Source organism: Crocodylus siamensis, chromosome 5 (genome assembly GCF_052110815.1).
Source record: "Crocodylus siamensis isolate JL-2025a chromosome 5, ASM5211081v1, whole genome shotgun sequence".
NCBI lineage: Eukaryota > Metazoa > Chordata > Crocodylia > Crocodylidae > Crocodylus > Crocodylus siamensis.
The window spans coordinates 9,769,095-9,793,846 of NC_143399.1; the positions used below are offsets into that span (position 1 = coordinate 9,769,095).

At 47.0% G+C, this 24,752-nt stretch overlaps 1 protein-coding gene and 1 pseudogene across 4 annotated transcripts in view; one reads left to right on the forward strand and one right to left on the reverse strand.

The window, feature by feature from the left end:
- The window catches only part of LRP8 (LDL receptor related protein 8), a 266,690-nt gene that overhangs the window by 95,842 nt on the left and 146,096 nt on the right, over nt 1-24,752 (reverse strand). For all 4 annotated transcript variants that reach the window (XM_090050038.1, XM_090050037.1, XM_090050036.1 and 1 more), the window contains exon 3: nt 4,419-4,541. In XM_090050038.1, the coding sequence (XP_089906164.1) occupies nt 4,419-4,541 (123 nt within the window). The remainder of the gene's footprint in view (nt 1-4,418; nt 4,542-24,752) is intronic.
- The window catches only part of LOC149863463 (uncharacterized), a 56,387-nt pseudogene continuing 42,069 nt past the window's right edge, over nt 10,435-24,752 (forward strand).

Below are 24,752 nucleotides of genomic sequence, written 5' to 3' on the forward strand. Positions count from 1 at the left end.
CCCTGTTCGGCTACCACATCACGAAGATACTTTTTTAGTTCAAGTGGCTCGGACCTGAGAACCATGAATTTCTGAGCAGCCACAGGATGCACCTAGTGATGGCCACAAAGCCCTCGGCAGTCTCAGCCGCACTGTAACAGAGAGGCTTATGCTCCAGTTTGTGCGAAGGAGAGCATCCCTGCAGGGCATCATCAGTGGAACCAGCAGACATCTTTCCCTTGTGGGACACGGACACGTCAGCTTGTCTAAACAAAGAGGAGCAGCTTCCCCAGGCCCTGCTCTGCCGTGCCTGTTTGATGTGGAGTCCCAATTCCCTTCCCAGATTTTCTAATTCCTCTCTGCTTTGGGGACTGTTCTTCCCTCCCCCAAAAGGGTGTCTCCTTTTCGTCTGAGATGACACAACCCACGCCCCTTCATGCTCCCATTATCAACCATGAAAGGCATTTCAAGGGCACAGCTCCCCATTCACCACCTGACTGGAAAACAATGCAGACTTTGATCTCTTGGGATGGCAGTCGCATGAATAAAATGGCTAAATACACTGGTGTTCAGGCAACTGCACAAGTCCGGCCTCCAATCCTGTACTTAGCTTGCAGGCTGATCTCCTTAGAGCAAGCAGGTCACCAGCAGGGACGAATAGCTGGAGGAAGAGATGGAGGTCAAAAGAAATCCTCATGGACCGTGTGCTGAGCGGCATGCTCTGTACATAGCCCATTCTGCCACCGCCGACAGGAGATTTGCAGACAGAGACTGCTGGGAATGAAGCTGCTTAGCTATTCACTCCCCATCCAATGACAATCAGATAGTGGTAGCAGCATTTCTCAGAGGGCTTTTGACTAAGAAGGGGATTGGAGGGAAGGGAGAAACCCAAACATACAATACATAAATATGTTAATGCTGCTGCAATCATTATTTCAGCGCTGTGTATGGCTGCAGAAAGGATTCCAGTCACTCCCTGGAAGAGGGAAGTACATTTATCTTTCTTAATTAGTCTACAATGGAGAACAGGGTAATAGGCTTAAAAATAAAATTAAGTAATGTAAGCATGGCAAACTGTAGACATCCATGTACTTCACCGTGACATCAGATAAAACACTCTCCCCATCACCACTGCTGACCCACGGGAATACACTCATGCAGGACATGCCTTGAAATTTAATTCATGTTTTATATCCGTTTCCTTTAAGCCCTCCCAGCACAGATACGCATGCACAAGTGTGTGCATGTAAGTGTGCACACACACACACACACACACACACACACACACACACACACACACACACACACACACACTACCAAGTGCTTCAGTTCTTTATCCCGGGGAGGTACTCCTTCTGCTCAGCATCAGTCAATGTTTAATAACTCTTCACTCTTCCAGATCAATGAAAAGCAGATGAATCTCCTCAAAGCATGAGAGGAATGAGATCAAACATACTGGATCAAGGAAAATTCAGTCTTTGCCACTTACTATTTTTTATAAAGGCACCAATGTAGTAAGACAGCAGGAAGCTGCTGCCATATCTACTTTCTGGTTTGGTTATTTTTACTTAGCTCATCTTGCTTTTGTTACACTTCTCTTTGTTCCTTCTCTGAGACAAACCCCGCCTCAAAACATCGCTGACACATTACCATGATGCTGCAAAGTTCCTCAGGGTTCAGACAGAAGTGTACCATGGTACACTGATGCATTTCAGTCCTAGGGGTGCCTGTACACGTGCAGGGACATTGCTCTGACACACTAATTACAGCGCATCAGAGCAGACTCAATTAACTGAGTCTGCTGGACTGTGCTAATCAGCATGCTCCAGCAGCCTCTGTGTCTCATGCATTCAGTGTCCCTGTGCTTCAAAATGGTGGCGGGGGTGCCATTTTGAAGTGTAGGACACTGAATACATGAGACACTGCAGACACTTTAATTAGAGTATTTCAGGGGTCAGTTTTCCAGCCCATAAGTGCTCAGCAATGCAAGCTAGCAGGAAATGAATACAGTGAACATTACACCCTTTAGGGAAGGAACTAGAATAGTGATTTCTGGTCTATATATATCTATACATGAATGCCCCAGGGTCTACAAATGGTACTACAGGGTTGCCCTTGTTAATCAGGAAGATTCAGGGCTAATCACTTCCGCCAATGTTAACTATGGCCCAGCCAGCTGTACAAACTGTGATATACAATAACACAAGGGCTGTTTTTATACCAGGTTACACAACAATGTGGTAATGTGGGGTCCCTGCAGGACGTGTTGGGAAATTTGGTCGTCACACCAGACAACAAAGCTAACATGTTTAACGATTTCTTTGCCCCCGTTTTCCTAAGTAGGGACCAGAACAGTCACCTCCCTGCTAGGCCCCCCTTGGGCCCCAGGGGAGGCACACCTGGGCCAAGGGTTAGCGAGGAACTAGTTAGGGAACTTCTGGAGGGACTGGACATATTCAAGTCAGCCGGTCCAGACGATCTCCACCCTAGAGTACTAAAGGAATTGGCCGAGGTCATTGCAGGACCCCTGGCACGGCTGTACGAGCACTCGTGGTGCTCAGGTGTGGTGCCGGAGGACTGGAAGAGGGCCAACGTGGTCCCCATCTTCAAAAAGGGGAAGAAGGAGGACCCAGGAAACTATAGGCCAGTTAGTCTTACCTTGATCCTAGGCAAGCTGTTTGAGAAAATTATGCTGGCACACATCCAGGAGGGGCCAGCAGGGGACCGCATGCTTAGGGGCAACCAACACGGGTTCATCAGTGGCAGCTCCTGTCAGACCAACCTGGTGGCCTTTTACGATCAGATCACCAAATCCTTAGATGCAGGGGTAGCGTGGACATCGTCTTCCTGGACTTCTGGAAGGCTTTCGACACTGTCTCTCCCCCCGTTCTCATTAAGAAACTGGGGGACTGTGGTGTCGACACCCACACAGTCAAACGGTCACCAACTGGCTGGAGGGCCGCACCCAGAGAGTGGTAGTGGATGGGTCCTTCTCAACCTGGAAGGACGTGGGCAGTGGGGTCCCCCAGGGCTCGATCCTTGGGACCGCGCCCAACATCTTCATCAGTGGCTTGGCCGAGGGGGTAAAAAGCACCTGTTCACATTTTCTTATGACACTAAGATGTGGGGGGATGTGGGCACACTAGAAGGAAGCAACAGGCTACAGTCGGACCTAGAGAGGTTACAAGGGTGAGCAGATGAGAACAGGATGGGATTCAATACAGACAAGTGCAAGGTGCTGCACCTGGGGAGGAACAACCGGCACCATACCTACAGGTTAGGGAACTCCCCTCTCGTCAGTACAGAGGCGGAAAAGGATCTTGGAGTCATCATTGACTCCAAGATGAACATGGGCCGGCAGTGTGGGGAGGCAGTCAGGAAGGCCAACCGCACCTTGTCATGCATCCACAGATGCATCTCGAGCAGGTCCAGGGAGGTGATCCTTCCCCTCTATGCGGCACTGGTCAGGCCGCAGCTGGAGTACTGCGTCCAGTTCTGGGCGCCACACTTCAAAGGGGATGTGGACAGCATGGAGAGGGTCCAGAGGAGGCCACTTGCATGATCTGGGGCAGCAGGGCAGGCCCTACAAGGAGAGGCTATGGGGCCTGAACCTGTTCAGCCTCCAAAAGAGAAGGCTGAGGGGGATCTTGTGGCCTGTTATAAACTAGTCAGGGGGGATCAGCAGGCATTAGGGGAGTCCCTGTTCCCCCGAGCACCGCCAGGAGTGACCAGGAATAACGGTCACAAGCTGGCAAAGGGTAGGTTTAGGTTAGATATCAGGAGGTGCGACTTCACGGTCAGGGCGGCTAGGATCTCCTCTTTAAGAGGAGGTTAGATGAACACCTTGCTGGGGTCGTTTGACCCCAGTACGCTTTCCTGCCATGGCAGGGGGTCGGACTAGATGATCTACTCAGGCCCCTTCCAACCCTAGAAACTATGAAACAAAGGGTACTTTTACACATACTCTGGGAGGCGTGGGGTGGTTTCTTAATTAGCGAGCACTTTTAATTAAAGTGCCCAAGCATCACATGTATTAGCTTCCTTCCCCTGTGCTGAAAAATGGCAGCAGGGTGCTATGAACTAAAGCTCATTGAACAAGCTTTAGTTTAAAACACCCTGCTGCCATTTTTTGGTGTGGGGATGTTAATACACATGACACCAATGTCTGCTGGAGTGCATTTATTTTCGCCTCCCTGCACATGTATAGGAGCCCAAATATTATGTCCGAGTCTGGAAACCTGGCACAGATGCTGGAAACCAATGGACTTGAATGGCTTTGGAGAACTTTTCCGTCTCTAATTTCTATTATTCCGTGATTGGATGCTGATAATCAGGATCACCCTACAAATGTCAGTGAGAGGTGACCGACTGAAGTCAGAACCATCATAAGCCATTTCCATTTTCATAATGCTGTTTCCTGTGCCACACATATTACTCACTGCACGCTGCTTCGGATTCATCGGACCCATCAGGACACTCCTCCTCGCCATCACATTTCCACCTGTCTGGGATACAGTGGCCATTGTTGCAGGTGAAGTCAGATTCAGCACAAGTTTTCTTTGCTGCAAGGAATATAAAAACAAGGAAGAACACAATGAGCACCATGCATGATTCACTGCACTGATCCCTCCTAAGGGAAGCGCCGTCATCAGCATCTGCACCAGTTGAAGAATCTTTACAGTTTTCAGATTCTAACACAGGTTTTGAAAGCCAGTATCAAAAGAGGATGCTTTAGATCTGCTCTCCCAAACTTCTACCCCCTCGGGTGTACATGTCTTTGAAATGGACTCAGCTAGGTCTTCCTCTGTGTCAGCTAAAATGAGTGAAAAGTGGGTGACAGTTTGTCTACATCAGGACAACTACTTAGCTTTTTATTATCGTTGCTTGCTATGTATATGGAGCTGACAGCATGCTGGATGATTTACAGACAGGTGAGATGACAGGGTCCCTGCCCTGAAGTATATTATAGTCAAGTAATTATATCTTTATCTCTTTGACCTATTCATGGCACTTCTGGTGTATCAATCACTTTAGTATCTAATCACAAAACATGTCTTCAAATATCACGAAGCTTCAGGAGAAAGTAAACTGAAAATAAGCTTTAGTAGCTTTCTAAATCTAAGTGACAGATCCAAGCTCTTCACCCTGCGAGTGAATCCAGGGACAGGTGGATGGAGGCAATTAACTCCCCCTGATCTGCAGAGCTGTCCCAGCAAGAGAGTAGTAATTAGCAGTATCAGCCAGTGCTCTTCAACCCTGACCTGAAGAAACCAGTTTCCCTAAATAACCCAGTCCTCCCCAGGCCTTATTTGCAGATGTCATACCGCACAAAGTACCCAGCAGTATCAGTTCTTCAACCCTAACTTGAAGAAACCAGTCCTTTGGATAGACCCAGTTTCTATGATCGTTTTAACCCCTGAGCCTGCCAAGCAAGGTCGCTGGTTCGTGTCATTTGTGGTGCTGACTCTTCCAACTTTTCTACTGGGAGGTGGAATGAAAAAGCCAAACTCTCCCTACGCAAGTTCCCCAACAGCCACGCAGCGGTAACAACTTTCAGACTGGACAGCTTTACAACAAGGAAAACTCCAGTACTAAATCAGTCTCTGATTTTTTTTTTTTTTTTTGGTAGTTAATCTTTATGGGAAAAGGAGAGGGAAGGAAAGGAAATTTGTTTCTTCCCAACAAGTTTACTGAAGCCCATCCTGCAGTAATGTAATCATTTATACTGAAGAGTAATGCACACACAAGGAAGAGTCACGCAAACACTTTCATCAGCACTGAAATGTCCCTGGCAGACTCTAACACTTTAAGCCATGATTAATCAGGTAAACACATTTTAAGCAGTAACTTGGCCACGAGTTCAAGCAATTAATGGTGCAGTAACTCAGGAAATAATCCTTAAAATTACCACACAAAATACAAGCAATAACTTTGTGGGTGGTTCCCACTGAGCCTCAAATTGAACAGATGGCTCTTCTAGACCCCGGTTCACTCCCAGAGGCTGGGATGGCTGGGCAGCTCACTGATGCTCTCAGCCACGGGAGCGCCAGGGCCCTGACTTGCTACTTGCTGGTGCAGGGGGAGCCCCAGGCTCCTCCTGCACCACCGATCCGGTGGGATCTGCTCCCCGATCCCATGTATGCGCCTCCTGCCATGCACACGTGGCACAGCAGGAGGTGTGATTGTTGAGATAGATACTAACAAGCCTCTAACTGAATGTCTGACAGGCCCAGGGCATCAAAGCCCAACACGCAGGCAGGATCTGATGCTAACTTTGTTACATATGAATTAACTGACAATATGAGAGGAAGCTATGAAGAAGGGAGGGACAGCTGTGCACGCAGAAAGCCAGGGCACCTGGCTACAGGAGATTCTGGAGACGTTTCAATGGATAAGACCCAATATTAATCTCTGATTCATAAAACATACTGCTTCTCTGCACAGACATCCAAGTGCATAGTCATTGCCAAGAAGGAAATGCTGCAGAGCACCATTTAGCATATGTGCCCTCTTTCTAGGCATACCTCCTACGAGGAACAAATATTCATTCCCCTTGTATAGTGGTGCCCGTAGTGGCGGCAGAGGCGGTCAAGACATCTCGCTATGTACCCAGAGGCATCAGTTCAAGCCTTATGCCAGGGGTGGCCAATCTGCAGCATGTGTGCACAAGTGGCACCGGCAGCCTCTGTGTGGCATGGGAGAGATGGGATAGGGAGCAAAAAGGAGACAAAAGGGAGTGGTGCTACTCAGGGAAGGCATAGGTTGAATTTGTGGCACAACTTCCAAAAAGGAGGGTGCCCACTGCCCTATGCCAAAGGCACCTCCAGCTGACCCAGCTATAAATGGGAGCCTGGTCACTGAGGCAAAGGCGTAAAAGGCAGACTGAATGGATGATGGCCACATCAATCCTTCCATGTGGCTGGATACCAGACCTGGTATGCCTTAACCCTGCTATCCCAAAAGGCTGCTGGAAGTGGGACAGAGTTTTGTTACCATGAGCATCAATCTAAGTCAGACGACATGCCCTTGTCTCTCACAATCAAAGACACTGGACACCACTATAGCAAGAAAACGTACAGATCAAGGTTAAAAAAACCCACCAGACTAATGACTTTGAGATGCTTCAAGCCAGCCTGACATCAAATTCAGTCCCTCCAGTGTCTCAGGTTAGAGAATCAAAACCTATCACACCCCGAATTCCTAGTAGCTCCTGAAATTGGAGCCATTGCATATGCCATGTATGGGATGGTTTAGAGAGGGATGATGCTGCCTTAAGCAGGGGAGTGGACTAAATACGCTCCTGAGGTCCCTTCCAGCCCAAATTTCTATGATCCTAGTCAGCTGCACTGGATATATTACACTTGAGATGACCAACCCACAGGTCAATGAGACCCACAAAGTTCTGCAGAGCATGGCCTTGGGTCACTTGCAGGACAGCCATTTCAGCTAACAGACTACTGATCCCAGCATCCGAATGGAAGACTTCTCAAATCAAGACGAAGCACCATATGCTGGGGTCTGTCATCTCTGCGGGCTGCCTCTCCACATCAAAGATAAGGCTGCTTCTGTATAAAATTGTGTGCATGTGTGCGCGTAATTCTGGCTGGATGCCACAGTAGCAATGCACATAAGCAATGCACACAAGCACTCCAGCAAGGTCTGAAAATCTCTAGGTACAAACATAGGACTTGCTTTCAGGGGAGGGTTGTGGACTCTGCAGAGGAAACCGGACTCCCGTTTTCACTCAGGAAACAAACAGCAGAGCACAGGTTCGCACAATGCCAGGTGCAGATGGTAGGGTTTGGGGTTTCTTTGTTTTCTTTTGTCCTTATTTCTATACCAGCTCCCATCATGTTGCCTGTTCTCTTCCTAGTGAGAAAGCGCCAGTCCTTCCTATTCTGGGGGCAGTACAGGCACCAACATGACTATTTCTCCACCTTGAATGAAACAGCCTTTCCCCCACTGAACTCACATGCTGATGGCTGGTGTCTCTGGGACACGGGACTGAAACAAAGCTGAGCGATGAGATATGCAGTCCCTTCAACAACACAAACCTGCTCACAGCAGATGGTGCCACTGATTGCTTTGTTCCCTTGACACTGTTCTTCAGCAGTACAATTAATATATTGCCAGGATTCACAAAAGAGGGAAGAACTACATTATTGACAGTCACAGGGTGGCCTTTGGAAAGTGTTAATGTGCTCCTTGCGTGTAGTCTTCCTTTCTGCAAAATGAAGCTGCATGCAACAGCCCACCAGCAATGGAAGAACCAAAGAGAAAGCTGCCGGCTAGACCCACCCAGAGGTCTAACAGTCCAATGCCAGATAAATCAGCAGGATGAAAGCAATGCATTCTGTCCTTTGTTCGAAGCCAAGCTGTCTAATCTTTCCACGGGACACTGACATGATCTAAAAACCCCCAGTGATTACTTTATTTTATTTCTCCTGTGGTGGAACCTATGGTACACAATCAGTTGAGTCATTGTATTAATTAAAACAAACTCATGTGATGTATATTGCAAGCAACAAGGGAGAAGACTGTTAAATCATCAAATTCACTTTTCATCCCTGATGCAAGATGGGCATTCACTTGTGTCTGCAGTCAGATTCACCTGCTGGCCCCCAAGCGCGAGATCTCTGGGATCACAACTCAGTCCAGGAATGTTTAATTAAAATCAAAACTACTTTCACTACTTTATTTTTTAAAAAACACAAGTAACCATTTCTAGTCCTTTTGGATGTTACAAATCTTCTAGCCACACCACAGTATAAACATTTCATCGTGCCCTAGTACTGAAAATTGATGGTGTCACATACAAATCACGTTTCCTCTTGGAAAATGCTAAAGGAGGATGTGGGCTCTTTTTATAGTTTTAGCAGCCCGGCCTCCTGAAATAACCAGGCAAAAGTAATTGTCCTCAAGAGACTACCGTAAAAGCACTTCTCCTTGATGTAAGCAGAGCGAGGCAGGTCTGCATGCACGGCTCTTGAAGATGAACATAAATACATAATAGTAACCGAAAAGCCAGGTCACCGGTCTACCCCCACACTGCGATGTCATTTTATAGCTGGAGGGAGGAGGCTGTTGAATCCTGCACCGGGACATATGCTCGCTACCCCAGACGGATACAGTGAACGACAGGGGAGAGACTGGAAGCCTTTCGACTCTTGCTTGACTTGCCTTTAGCACCTGTTTTTTCTTCCTCTATGTCCACAGCTGGAGAGGTAGAAATGTCATAATCGCAGCATAGAAAATAAAACTGGTAAAGCCATCACAGAGACTGAGAACCCAAAGGGGATAATTAGCAGGCTGGGCACCTTTCCCATGTGAGCCTTGGTTTAAAAGTGGTTTGTGTTCTTCTTCTTCCTCACGGGAAGTCTGAGCAACAAATTTGGGAGCAGCAAACTGCAGCAGAAGAATGCCAAGATCAAGGAAAGCATTATATTAAAGTGTCCCAACACAGAGCTGCTCCTCACGTTGCCAAAACGTTTTTCCCTGCTGTAATTTAGGTGCCCTAACTCAGGTTTTGAATGCAGGCCTTGTCCCATTGTGAAAAGCCTTTGGGTGCTTGCCTGTTCATTAGAAATCGTTGCTCATTTGCAAAATGAGTCCTCCTGGTGCTACCATCTCAGATACCCCCTTGTGTCCTTTCATTTTCCCCATTCTTGGTAGTTAGATGAGGAAACAATGCATGCAGAGAGCTTAGCTAAGAAACATCTATGAGGGACCTTCTAGTTTACAAACCTGCAAAGGATATAAACTCCCAGGGCAGAGAAGAATCAGAGTGAAAAGGATAAATAGCTAAGAACACTCGGATGATATTCAAAACAGGGAAAATGTGCTGACATTGCAACCGGTGGTAAAAACAACACATTATTTGGGATACTTAAAAGTGAGTGGGGGGGAATTATTAAAACATACACTTTGCCACACACACACACAATGTATAGACCAACTGGATTGTCTAATGCAGAGGTTCTCAAGTGGGGTGCTGTGGCACCCTGGGGTACCATTAGGAGCTTTTAAGGGTGCCACCCTGCCACTGCCCCCAAGTGGAACTACCCAGTCTGTGCCCGAAGGGGGCACCATGCCCTAATGCCCAGATAGGTAATACTACCACCATAAACAGGATACAGGGGCAACTGCCCTGGGCCCTGAATTTTGGGGGGCCCTGCAGAGGCAGGCAGAGAGGCCGTGGCTGCTGCTTTTGAAATGGAGTCCTCCCGCCTGCCCGGGGGGATTGGGGTGTCTTTGCCTGTTCTGGCCAGAAGTTCTAGCTGCCATGTGTCAGGCCACATCCGGTGTGCCAGGACTTTCTCTCTCCCTGGCATAAGTGTGCTGTTGATTGTGGAGAGGGCCCTACGCAGGCTGCTCTGCCCTGGGCCCTGAACCCTGCTGGGATCATCTCTGCGCAGAGCCACAGCATGCACGTGGCCAGGAGTGCAGCCCGGCAACATGGAGAACAACATTTGGCTGGTAAGTCTGCTGGGGGAACGGGGTGGTGGGACGAATTGAGGCCCCTGCAGTGAGGGAGGAAGCGGGGCTGGGACAGGGGTAGCTGCTGCCCAGCTAGGGTGGGATAGGGCACAGGATGGAGCCAGCAGCTCGTCCAGGGGGCATGTGCCCCCCCCACAGATCTGTGCACAGGGTCAGGGCAGGCTGCTGCTGTGCACTCCAGGCAGGAGCTGCTCCAGCCTCTTCCAGGCGGCTGCACTCAGGCTGGGTGGAGCGAGGCAGGGCAGGCAGCAGTGGTGCTGGGAAGAGGGCTACAGCCACCCCAAAATTTGCCAGAGCACCCCCTCCCAGGACCGCCACCAGGCCAAGCCCAGCCACTAAGAAGAGGCTGGAGCAACCCCCATCCCAAGTGCACAGCAGGCAGCCTGCCCTGGCCCTGTGCACAGACCAGGGAGGGGGGGCACATGCCCCCCATGCCTTCCCTGGGGCTGCATGCAGCAATGAGAGATGCTCTCTTGTGCCCCCCAGATGAGCCATGGGTTCTATCCTGTGCCCTACCCCACCCACCCTGGCTGGGCAGCACCTGCCCAACCCCACTTCCTCCCTTACATTGGGGGCCTCGATCTGCCCTCTCCCACGCCCCTTCTCCCTAACAGATTTACCAGCTGGACACTGCTCTCCAGGCTTCTGGGCTGCATACTGGCAATCAGATCGGTATTGGCCAATATGGCTGGTCAATAATCAGCCATTGGTATCAGCCCAAAAAATCTTTATCGGTGCACCCCTAGGCAGAATGCTTCTGACACTATGGATTCCTATATGAAGTCTCTGGGTTTCACTTCCAGATCATATGTAGGTGTTTGCACACCTAACAGTTGTATGTCATCCTTAAAAGGATCCTGCAGCACCCTGGTTGAGAACCATTGCTTTTGCTTTAGATTAGATTCTTTTGCCCAGACCTGCATGTTGGTATATCACAGCTGGTCTATTAAAAGATATCACATCTACCCAAAGAACCTTGGCTGTATATTACAGAGGCATTTTTCTCATTTTTTCTCACAGAACCTGGTCCTGCTCCCTCTGAAATCAAAGCAGAGCTCTATTGCACTGAATCAGGGCCACTCAGCTACACAATCCCACTGCACAGGTTTAACTTGATAGTAATGAGAGCAGAATTTGACCCTTTATGAATACTGGTTTCAGTTGCGCTCTTATAAAAGATAAGGGTAATGCTATGAAAATTTGAGGCGATCCTTTTGCAACAGTAAAATGATATAACCCAGTGTGAGCTGGTATGGGAAGATGAGGTGAGGGCCAAAAGGAAAATTGTAATTCATAACGCAGGGTTTCATTTCATGCTGGGAAACTTCAATGAAAACTTTGATCTTTGGTTTATAACAGAACCTGACAAGGCTCCAGATGAAAAGGGAAAGGCACCACACATGCGCTCGGCAGCTTCACACATAAAACAACCATCTTTCACCTCTGAGGCTATGGCTAGATAGATGCCAATGGAAACATTAGCCACGACCGAGGCCAGCAGCTAGCCATCCACCAAGCAGACCTCACCATTTGAATCCAGGCTACTCTTCAGCCACTAAGAAACTTAACTAAATTAGTCTCATGCTGAGCCAAATTCATCTCTGCTGAATAGCGAATTTTTTGCCCAATGACGTTTCAGGCTGGCAAGAAGGCTGGTGAGGGCTGGGACTGTTAAACACCTTTTGGGAGACATCCTGTTCTCTTGGGACTATAGGCTCCCTGAGAGCAAACAGATGGCTGGAGTTTATAACATCACCTGACTCCCGATTAAAGACACACTAACAGTCAGCTCAATATTACGGATACCCATCTCAGTAACCATGCTCCCAAATACAAAAAACCCCAGGAAGACAATGCAAGATTTGCTTTCTTAGTTCCAGTTCAAGGCCACTGAAAGCTGGCCACTTGGAAAAGGAACACAAAAATTTCCCTGTCAGCCTTTGTAAAGAGTATGATAGATTATACAGAAATGATCCACAATCCTGTGCCTGGGTTAGGTGCCCAATGGATTCTAACTCCTTGAAGGTCTTTTGAAAAATCCTAGCCTACAGTTTACAATATTGCTACCAGAGTAGGCTGAAGACCTGCTGTGGAATAATGCAGTATTGATTTTAAGGGAGGCATCATAACACAGAGTGCATGGCAATCAACTTTAGCTTTATTACAGAGCTGTGGCCGGCACATACAGTGCTCCACCTTGATCCCACCAGAAGATGCTGCATGCTGCGAGCTCCACTCCCCGCAGGCCCCGGCCCGGATTAACAATGAGGTTGGCTGCAAGAGGCACTGTCGAACTCTGCAGGCCACTCTTCCTGGGAAAAATCAGGCACGAAATCCCACAAACACATTGTTTTGCTGGCCATAAAATGGCACCAGATAAGAGCAGAAAGCTAAAATGTTAGGAAATCTTAGCGGATGCCCACTGCCGAGCTCTTTCAATTTTCAATCAGCCAAGGACACAATGAAGCAATGAAAGGGAATATTTAAGCAGTGCTCTGAATTTGGCCAGGTTTTGCTGCTGCAGGCTCAGCAGGCAGTTGTTTTTAGGAGGCGAGATTAATCAGGGCACCCCACGCAGCTGGAATTCCAACATGGACCACGCTGCCCTCGATGCCTCACAAAATACATTTTAAAAGCAAGATCCCCATAAACCAGTCACATAAAAACAATGCCAGATTAGCAGGAGCATGATTGCAGGGGTTCAGGACTCCTTGAAGACCTAATTACATCCACCAAAAATAAACGTGCAGCTGCTGTGGCTAACCTAGCTTCTCTGATCCATTAAGCTAAAAGAAAAGAGGTGGCTTGGTAACAAAGGTATCCGGCTTTGTGCATTTTAAATGGAAATGTACTTAACTCCCCGAGTTTAAAATTCTTTTAAATGCATTTCCTCACTTGAAGAGCAGTTAATCTAGAAGGGAAGTAGCAGGACTTTACTTAAAATAACAAATGCCTTCTGCCTCACGTGTGGGATTAGTCGGTGGTTTCAGTACTAGTGAAGTGTGTCTGCATCACCATCAGTATTGCCAGTATTTGGCCCCTGGCTTGTAATCTCACAGAGGCACCAAGGTTGAAATGGGTTGTGCATATAGAAGTGCACTAAAAGGCCCCGCTGAACAAGTCTTGCAGCTCTCAAATAGGTAAATGATCTAATACACCAGAGACAGCCCCACCGCAAAGCTCACGAGATGTTAACATAGCCCAGCCCAGCCAGTAATTCGGTCCTCCCTGCCTTGGTGTCTGGCACTTCCACCACATGCAGCAAGAAGACCCTACCCTCTCTTGCAGATGTAAGGAGCAGATCTCCTAGAGCAGTGGTTCCCAATCTGTGGTAGGCAGACAACCTGTCAGTGATACGCGTTAACACATTTATTATAATTACTTTATACAACAAAAATCTGCTGGTGGTACTTAAGGCTGTAGCGTTTTAAATTGGTGGTGTGCAATCTGTCCGAGTTTGGGAACCACTGTCCTGGACTCCAGAAGCTCTGCTCCACAATGTTTCCCTTGGCATGGTACCTCCTGCAAAAACTGGTCCCAGCAACTCCTGGTTGCTCCAAGATCCCCCCTTCAACCTGGCAGTATTGGCCCATTTAAATCACACAAATATAGATTTGTTTCAAGTGGGAACACCAGGCCACCGTTTGCAGTGCCACCTACCAGCAGGGCGCACACAGCCAGGGGCTGAAGGGTGCCTCAAATATTTAATCACCAAGCTCCCCTAAGAACAATAACTGAAAGTATTCCCAGCTTTGTCTGCAAAGCAGCCAGCAATCTTGCCTGGCATCCAGAGGGGGCACATGCTATCAACCATCTTCATTTGCTACGAGACAAGTTGGCAGGTGTGAAAGCGCCTGTCACTGCTTCCTAAACGTCTCTATCGACTAGCGGGGAAAGGTGCAGTTCTTCCCGTCGGACATATTGACAAGGCAGGCTAGCAGCTGACCAATACATGGATGAGGTGCAGACTTCAGGAAATCATACTACTGCAGGACCTAGGGGTACCAAGTAGGACTGGGGCCCAGCATGCGAGTGAGGCACAACACTTGCACAGGCACACACATTCACATGCGTCCGCGCGTGCAAAGCTGGACCCTGCCTCCGAGCTTGCAGTCTAAGTAAATAAGCCAGACAAAGGTTAAAGCAGAAAGGAAGCATTATTTGCTCCACTTTACAGACAGAGTCCCCAGTCCACAGACAGGAAGGGAATTACCAAAAGTCACCTAGGGAATCTGTGACAGGAACAAGACGTGCGTTCACGTCTCTGGAGTCCACCAGAAGCAGGGCATCGTTCTGCAATGTCACGCTGTTCCAGAGTATTGCCTCTCCCGACTACTGGATGTGTCCGATCAATTATTCTGTTTCCAAGTATCTGTCTGACTAAAGTCACCCTTGCAAATCCCCTGCTATTGTCCTGACCTTTGCTGACAACTGCAATGTTGTCTGTTTGTTTTTTTAAAGAGACTAAAATGCTGCTCCAAGGCACGTGATCCTTGGTGACATCCATCTACAAAGTGTCTCACGGGACAAAGCTTTTGTGAATTCCCTGCAATTGCTTGACATTATTCCCTTCTGCTGTTTCTGGGGATTAAACACCAAGGACTGTGCTCACCCTCAGTGCAGCACCGCTGAAGTCAGCGAGTAATTTCTCGCCCTCGTGGCCTGCAAATGCTAAATTGGATGGGAGGTCTTTATGTTGGCTGTTCATGTAATTTTATAACCATGTGAAAGTCAGACTTACATAGCCCAAGGAGGAATTAAGAAGTGCTCCCAGGTGACGGCAGAGTCACAGACTAAGCTGTAAAACGCTCCCTGACAGAAACAAGACTATAATGCAGGAAAAATGAAAAAACTTCAAAGGATCCTGTACTGTGGGACGATCACAAGCGTCAGACCCTCTCCAGCTATGGCTCAGGCTGCCCTAAATCTCTTTTGGCTGAAGTCTCTAGAGGCCTAGTGGTTATTAATGACCATCACACGGAACATACCGCAAAAATGATTAACCTCTTGAGACAGGATATTGGATTTCCCCAGTACAAACACACTGATGGCTACGTGCGTTAGGAAATTACAAAGGCAGAAAACCAGAGATTTTCTTTCAGTCCCTAAAATAATTTCTTTTCCTGCCTACAAACATGGGTGCATCTTCTCAGACGGGCATCTGTGAAATCAGTGGGACTGCATGCATAGCTGTAAGTGAAGGCAGAATCTCTCCTACAGCACTCAGGCTTTGAAGTGTGGTGGAATTAGAGAAGGGGAAGGTGGAAATGCTGTTACAGGATTTAACACACACACAGAGAAAACAAATGACAGAAAAAGTGGAATACGTAAGGTCCCCTATTTCAACAGCCATTACTGAAGACTGCTAGCTGGTGTGGTTTTTCTAGGCATCATTCCTGTTTTGATACAGCAGTGCCAAGTCCTATAAGCCTAGTCAGGAGGATGGAAAAAGGACCTAGGAGAGCTTTAAGGATCCATGGTAGTGTTGGGGTGATGTTGCAGCCACGATGTCCCGGGAAATAACTCAAGAGGCAAGGATTTTCATGGCTAATATCTCTATCACCCACAACAATCCTTGCCTCTAAGGACCATACAAGTTAGCTGGGTAATTTTGGCAAATCACTAGTTGCAACACTGCAATTCAAGGTGGTGACACTGGATGCAACAGGTGTATCACCTGGATTCAATGTTAGGATAACTTCTTAGTGAGTAAGTGAGTAAATTCATCACAGGGCTAAAGGTGTCTCCCCCACTTGTCACCAAGTAAACCCTTCTTATCCCACCGAACCAGAACCTGTTTGTGCTGTCAAAGTCATTTTACAATAGCCACCTAGCAAAGAGTCAAATTGGCAATCAATTTATTCAGGTTTCAATCCTGATGGCTTTATTCAAGCTCCTCCGACCTCCAAACCTTTCAGCCAAGTGAAGTCTATGAGATAAGCCATCAGACCTATTCTCACCTGGCTTCTAGCTTTCCTAAGCCTTGCGAGCCATCTCCAATTGCTGGCATTGTTGGAGCCTTCCCTTCCTTGGTGGCGGTAGGTGTCCTGATGCACGTCTCAGATAGCAGAGAGGGCATGGCACAACTCTCGATGCAAGCAGACTAGGGACTTAGTCAAAATCCTCTCTGTGTTTGCTCGAAACTCTGCCCAGTTTGTGGGGGATTTTTTTATGATTCATGATTGTTTACTTAACCAGCAGCAGGTTTTAGATTTGTAATAAAGTATTAAAAATGGGGCAACATTAATGTAAAGACTGGAAGCATTCATGTAGCTCAAGTGACAAAGTTGATGCAAAACATGGCACTTTCAGCTGACTTCCAACCTGAGTTTTCTCAACCTGACAATTAGGTGGGAAGAGACAGTAAGTCCAGGAACACCGACCTCCCCTTCTTCCCCCCACCCCCCAAATTAAATCCAAGCCTCTGAACTAAACCCCTGCTGGGCTTTCCACAAATCAAGACAACTCCCAGCATGGAGATCAATCAGTGGAGCTCTGTTACTTTGCAGAAGCTGAGGAACTGACTGAGAGATTCTCAAAGCTTTTGCAAAGCCCAACACAAAAATCTTAGCGGGCATCTCATACCCTGCACCACAGCTCTGGTTTTACAAACCCCACCCCCAAAAAAACCAAGAAAACAAAAAGAGAGAAGCCAACACAAAAATAATTTAAAATATATAACTTTTAAGGCCTAATTTACACAAAGAGAATATCCAATCTGCAAGCAGTTACCTCAACTGTCTGGAAAAATGGTAACTTTGATGTGGACTTAGCATTTGCGCATGCAAATTTTCCCTGCGTCAATGCAGTAAAGGAAGCACACGTTACGTTCCTGGTTTCATGTCTTACTGAAAAAATCTTCCCCAAAATAGGAACCTTGCCAGTCAAAGAGGATAAACTGAAAACCAAGAAGGAAATGAACGGGAACCTCACAAGTCATGGCAAACCCATGATAAGAAGACAAGGGAAGGCTCCCCACTGAATGAGAATCAATGAGTACAAATACACTTTGACTTCATCCTTTGAGTGGAAAATACTTTTTGCTGTTCTTATGTGACGAGCTGAATAATTGGGAAGTATTATTGGTTTTGTGAACAAATGTGCTGCAAGTGGTCAACTGGGAAATGCAATGCTGGTATAGCCTCTTGACTAGCGAATTAGGTGTCTGGTAACGTACATTGATCACTCTGCAGTTGAACAGCAGGGGAAATAAAGGACTTGCTGCAGCCAGGTTCTGCTGTACGGATTTTTCTTTAGTAGAAAGTGACTCCATTACAGGATACTTTTATACACAAACCCACTGCTTAACATGGAAACATTCTGTTCTAAATTGATAAACTATACATTAAAAAATAAAAGGAATACTGTACAGCTGAATTCATAGATCCATGGGTGACTGGTGCCTCCTGATACTGCGGGGGCACCAGTAGCCAATCGCCAGTGGGGTAGGGTGGGGTGGGGGCGGGTCTGGAAGTGCCAGTGGAAACCCAGAAGTGCTGCCGGAGCTTCTCTCAACGCCCCACAATCTTGGGGGGGGGGGCACTGGCCATTGTCCCCTGCCTCTCCCTGACCAATCTCAGGGGGGGCATATGCCCCACCATGTCCCCTTTACATGTCATCTATGCATAAGGCAGTTGGGCTCAGTTTCCATGATGAAAGAAAATGGAGCAATCAGAATTGACAGGACCTTCCAAGTCTTTCCAGAGCATAAGGTATCCATAACTATGCAAGGATTTGGGAGTCATTTAGGATTTTTCAAAGGTTTTCAACCAGTATTTACAGGTTCTCTTGTTTGGTTTTAGTCAAGGTGTAGTTCTTTTTAGAGTAATTATTATTTTCTTGAGATTTTATTGAAAGCTGGATGGCTCCCCTGAGCCTGCAGTCATCATCCTGCATTTGCTCTCCTGTTCAGATGTCAAAAAGTGACAAAGAAGAAACAGAAAATGGAGGAAAGAAAAACCATAGCTGGTATGTCAAAGAAGGAAAGAACGACACCCGGCAAAAACTAGTTATATCACCTAATGTGGTACCACGAGGCGTTCTTACAAGGCAACAACAAGCATGGCACAGGAAACTGAATGGAATAAATGAGGCAACAATATGTCAAGAACACAGGGAAGATCACGTGAATGACTACAGCCCAAATCCTCAAAAGTAGTTAGGAACCTAACTCCCATTGGTTTCTGCAGGAGTTCAGTCCTATACCCTTGAGGATCTGGCCTTGGTCTCCAGCTCTGTCCGACCTGGTCCACGTGGGGCTAATATCTGAGACACTGGTCAATCTAAACACTAAGACCCATCTGACGTTGGAGTTCTACTGAAGTTGAGCACTGGAAATTTGGCTCCATCTAGCACACAAAACCCATTTTTTTTTTTTTTAAACAAAACCCTTTCAAACTGAACAGCAGGTTCATCCCCTGATCCAAGTCTGTTATGAAGGAAAGATGCCAAGCAAATGTCTATTAATAATTCACCAAGAATCACGGGGTGACTGGGTTTTCAGGCTTTTGTATCATGTTAAAGTAGAGTGATTGGGCTAAGAATTTACTATGACTTGAGCAGCTTCCTCAGCTAAACACAGCTGCCTTCACCAAACGCTTTTTGGTACAGAATTTCATGGCGCATCTACACAAGCTAAGTTAGACTAATTTAATGTGCAGAAAAGTGTCACCGCCTACACGAGTGTCACAATTTCCTCTTCATCTTTATCTTCCAAGTGAAAGCCAATGGGATGGTTTAGACCATGGGCGCTCAACCCCTGGCCTACAGACTGGTGCTACGGCACTCATCCTGCCTGTGCAGCTGAAAGGCTGAGCTTCACTGGCTTAGACCAGCGGTGCTCAAGTTTCCAGCCTGCGGGCTGTATGAATGTCTCAGGGCTGGTCCACGGATCAGATCCTGTGCACTGGCTGAATTGGCTATGTGCTGGTTCAACCCTGCACACTGGTTCAACTACAGACTGGTGAGACAGCATTCAGGGCCATGTAATTTGGCCCACAGGACTCCCTAATGACCTGGACACTTGGCAAAAGGGAAATGGCAATTAACACTGCTGTTTCTCCCCTGCCACCAAATTTGAGCTCCCTGCAGGTCCAGAATGGGCCAGATGACACAGCTGTATGGGCTGGAACTGGCCCAGGGGCCAGAGGTTGATCAGAGAGATGATCCTGCCTTGAGAAGGGGTTGGACTATATGACCACTCGAGGCCCCCCATACCCCTATTTTTCTGATTAACTATCATATCAATTGCTTATATCAATTGCAGTTATCATCAGCATTAATCATTTTTTAAGTACAGGTAGCATATTCTATCCCAAAGTTATTTACCAATTTATACAGAGCAACTACTTCTCCCATGACAAAATGTCCCTCATATGCAGTTTGGCAGCATCACAAACCAGAATAGGAAGAACTGGAGAATTCATATCTACTGTAAACTGCAGTGGCTGCAAGAAAAATGTAAAACCATAACTAAAAACCCTGCACATAAACCAGTATACAAGGACTTCCAGAACTATGATTCTTTGAGATAAACATCACTGCATAGCACTTCTCTATCTTGTACAGAGGAGGATTATTGTGACAGTTGAAAGAACATTTTTTCTAACGATTTAGTTGGTCTAATAAAACATCCCACATTTACCCAAAGAACCTGGTCTGCCTATGTCATTAGACCAACACAGCTACAATCAACACCCCCTGAAGTCTACTGTGGCATTTTTCTCTAACATATTCTACTTACTTTCCTTAACTGAGTAGGTGGGGTTGATTTCAGTGGGGCTACTTGGGCAAGATGATTTAGTTCTAGCACTGATCTAATTAGAGGGAAGGGGCAACAACCCCTTAACTAAACCACAGGCTCATCCCAATTATTAAAACTGCTGAGTTCTGCAGTACCTTATCCAATCCCATCTCCACTATGACGCCTAGCAAGCCATTAATTACAACACATTATTTACAGCTTCTGTGGGGCTGAAACCAGGTGTTGCAGTTGATGGAAGTCACATGGTGACACAGCTAATCCTGATCACCGTTTCCCTTCTTATTCTTCCACCCTCCGGGGGAAATTCTAGTGTCATTCCCTGCAGCTTGCCCTGGCAATGCCATTATATAATCAGCTCGTTCATGTGACGACATAATCTGCTGCCATGGAAATGAACAGGAGGCAACAAAGGAACGTTGATTCTCCTGCTGGAGGTGGAGGAGCAGTGGTGAGGGGGTAGCCTAGAAAACTCAAGACAAAGAGAAACCACTTTGCCTGCTGCCTCCAAATGCAAACAACCCGCCCCTCCTTTTATGTAGGTAGATGTTGATGAATACATGTCTCCCCCATTACCCTGGCTTTAAAAAAAAAAATCGACCCCCTCCGTATCCTAGTGCAACAAAAGTATGTGTATGGACCATGATGAATTGCACTGAACAGTCCTTTATTCATGGTTCAAAGCCAAAGGTCATTCAATCATGGGATGCTCAAAAGCCAAAAGCAGGAAGTATAGCTCCATATGTTTAATGAGAGCCTTCCTCCACTACTCCTAGGGCAACAGCAACCAGAGAGACCTTCCTTGCATTCAGAAAAAAAGAAAAATGTTACTCCATTATTAAGAACTTAGGCTCATCATCAATTCCTTTGACTTTGCAGGAAGAGAGTGTTTTAAAACATACATTAGAGGATACGACTGACAAGCAAAAAAAAAAAAAAAAAAGTCTCCTGCGCCTTTGAACTTCTTTCCAAAGGTGCCTGGGATTTAAATAGGTTTTTTTTCTGGGGTTCAAAGGAGAGGAAGGAATAAAGAGATGAAATTAAGATCTCAGAACTGCATCCATTTATTGCTGAAAGTTCATATGAGACAATGAAGTACCACAAACCCAACACTAGCACGTATACACCTGCCAGTGGGTACAGGTGCTCTTCTTCTTTGAACTGTTTCTTGCACTCCCCATCAGGTGGCCACTGGCCGTATTCATCTAAAACATCATCTTCAACACTAGAGGCAGCTCCCAGAAAAGGAGCCTCCTCGAGCTACGGAGTCTGTCTTCCAAAGCTGAAGGTGGTTTCCATGTCTGGGTAACACAATATGGATTATATGCAACTCTCCTTCCATTTCAAATCACCAAGCAGCAGCATTACCAACTATTTCCCACAGGCTACTGCAGACGATGTCTGTGGCTTTCAGCCTGAAGCCTCCCACGATACAAAAGATGTCTTGCTTTCTCTGAACCAGATCATCAGCTGGCATAAACTGGCATTGCTTCACTGAAGTTAATGAAGCTAGTCCAATTCATGCCAGCAGAGGATCTGGCTCCCAAAAGCCTCTTTTTTCACATGCCGCCACCATCTGGGCACCACGATCAATTATATGCACATGCCAGTGCCCTACAGTAATTCAAGTCCTGTTACAACACACCGTGACCAGTATTCTCAGCAGAAGACCACCTGCAGCTATCTTACTCCAGGTCAAGTCCACTGCCACAGCTGTTTTTATATGGGCGGCTATAAGAAAAGTCACACAATATAGGCTGGGGGCTTGTTATGACTCCTACCCAGTAAAAAGGCTGTATAAGTTTTACATATTACTTTACTTACAAAGCCTGAAATTCCAGATGGTGAAAGAAGAGTAAAGAAATAAATAGTGACAGGAAGTCACAGGTCTGATTTTTCCCCCCATTTGTAGGTAATGGACTCATCAGAACAGCATCTTCTATTCCTTTAAACGTAGAAATGGGCTAGGATGCTAGAACAAAAGCCATTTCTCAAAGCTCCAAAATCCTTGTCACTCACTTAGGAAAAATAAGTCAAGTGTTGGCTGCATGATTCCCTCATCTCAAATCAAGGTGTTAGATTCAGAGCAGCATCACATTTCAGCAACACCAAAAGCCTCTGAAATAGCCTGGATTAGCGCTGTCCATGTTTAAACACCCAGCCTAGGGCTACCAGGCAGAATGAGCGAGACCACATTAACACCCGGGCTCTGCAGTAGTGATAAGGTGCCACAGCGATCCAGCACGGTCCAGCCGGTTATAACCAGCACTGGAATTAGTGAGCAGTGCTAAAATACAACTTTCCGTCTGCAAATGGTTTCCAGTCACCTAAGCGTTACCAAGACAACTCCAGCCATTGGAATACAAATGACTTTTGGGGTGCCACGCTAAACTCCAATGCTTACCAACTCTGCATGCAAATTTAAATGACAACAATTTGAATGGCAACTGTGTAAACAGCAGCTACTATTAAAACATCACAGGAGTCAATGGTACTATAGCTAAGAAAAATGTTGCTGGGGACAGCAACAAAACAGAGCAAGGAGAGGAGGGGAGACGTACATACACAAAAATCAGCCTTGTAATTCAGGACTGCTGGGTCGAGCTCTCAGTCCCTAGGAAACTTTGGTCATCCCCCTCCGCTCCCCGCTTCTCCGTGTCCTGGATATAAACAGCAAACAAGTCCTGATCTCGGGGCAAAAGCTTTGCCCACGGGAAAGAGAGCCAGCTTTGTCTGTTGGGGCTTGCCTCAAAAAATAAGCTGGATTATAAATGACATGTTTTGAGTGATTTTCTGTCTGCCTACTGCCATGAAAGCAATAGGACATAGATTTCCCGTCTCCTTTTGGCGCGGGAATTTGAACAGCTCTCAAAGCCGAGGGTATTAGATAAACTCCCCGCAGGGATGCAACGCCCTAGGGAAGGACTGGAAGAGCAAGCCTGGCAGCAGTGAGGTTGGGGGCCTGAAGTGTTCAGGAAGCTCACAAAGAGCGTCAGCAAATACAACCCCAGGGGTTTCTGAAAAAGATATTAGGGAATCACTATTAAACTCAAAACTTGGCATGGAAGAAAAATGTTGTGCTGGAGTCCAATAAAAAAAAATACTCCTCTTTTGCCCTGGCACAATCTTTTCCTGGGGGTGGTCTCAGACAGCTTTACAAACATTACCAAGCACCCGCAACATGGAGCAGACTGTTTGGGACAACTCCAGCTTTGCCTACAGCCCCTGCTCCCTCCCGTGAGAAGCCAGGAGGCTCGCTCAGCACATCTGACAATCTGGCCCTTGAGATTTGGCAAGGTCACAAAGCAAGTCAGTGGCAGAGGTGGTACAAGAAACCAAGATCATGGTTCAGAGACCCTGCAACACCTGTGAACAGCTGATTTGGGAAAGATGCATGAGTTAATACTGAAGGGACAGCTAATTTAAGGGACCATTTGACAACCTGACATTATGACCATTCCAGATACCACCCTGTGGATGCTGGGATCCGCTGTGGACTAAAAAAAAAAGCGTTGATCACACGACAGAAAACAACTGGATACCTCTTGCTCCTGGTGTTTGGCCTCCCATTTCCCAGCTGAAAATCGTGGGTTAAAACTCCGAGGACTGCGTTTCAGTCAGTAACCTGAGTCACTGCCTCAAGTACGTGCATGTACGCGGGGGGGTTACAGTCTACACACTCACAACAAACCAGCCTTGCTCACCAAACAGACACTTGGCCAAGCAGGCATGGGTTTTGAGGTGCACTGGTCAAACAAGCAGCACTCCAAGGGGCTGCCACATTTAGACACCCTTTGATGCTCCATATACACTAAACTCAGTCCCTGATTTAAGAGAGACTGAAAGCCAGTTTTAAGTAGATGCTACTCCACGTCCATACATACAAGGAAGACAATGCGGCTCGCAGCACGCCATGAACTCTGCTCTGGAGCCGTGGCTGCTCCACTCCTGAACCAGGAGGAGCCGGGAGCCGGCTCAGCGCAGCCAAGCTGGAAGAGGCGCTGCAGGCAGCACAGGTTTGAGTGGGACCTTGGGACTCCTCCTGCAACATGTCTGTGCTTACAAAACCTGCCCTATGCTGCCCAACCTCTTGACCCCATCTCCACGAAAGGTAACAACACACCTCCAGCTACAACAACAGGTGGCAAAGAGAGACTACTAAATGGAAAAAAATTAAAAAGGGAGCTGAAAATGCCAGGGCAGGTATTGGTATCGTCACTGAGATGGGAAAGAAGGTAAGGCTGGAGATGGGATGTGCAATGCAGTTGACACCTCCTCTTCCCCTGGCTTATTTCCAATGGCCGAGTGGGATGTATTTCTGTTTTCCAGATCTGGTCAGATGAGGTTTGCTTTTACAGAGCCAGTGGTCATTTTCTTATACCCCATCAAAACTGGAGAACTGCAGATTCACCTGGCTGGGCAAGAACTATTCTTTTTGATAGGAATGTCACAAATTAGGTCTTGGTTTTTTAAAAGACCCCCCCCCCCGAACAAGTGTCCCTCTCTGCATGCCTCC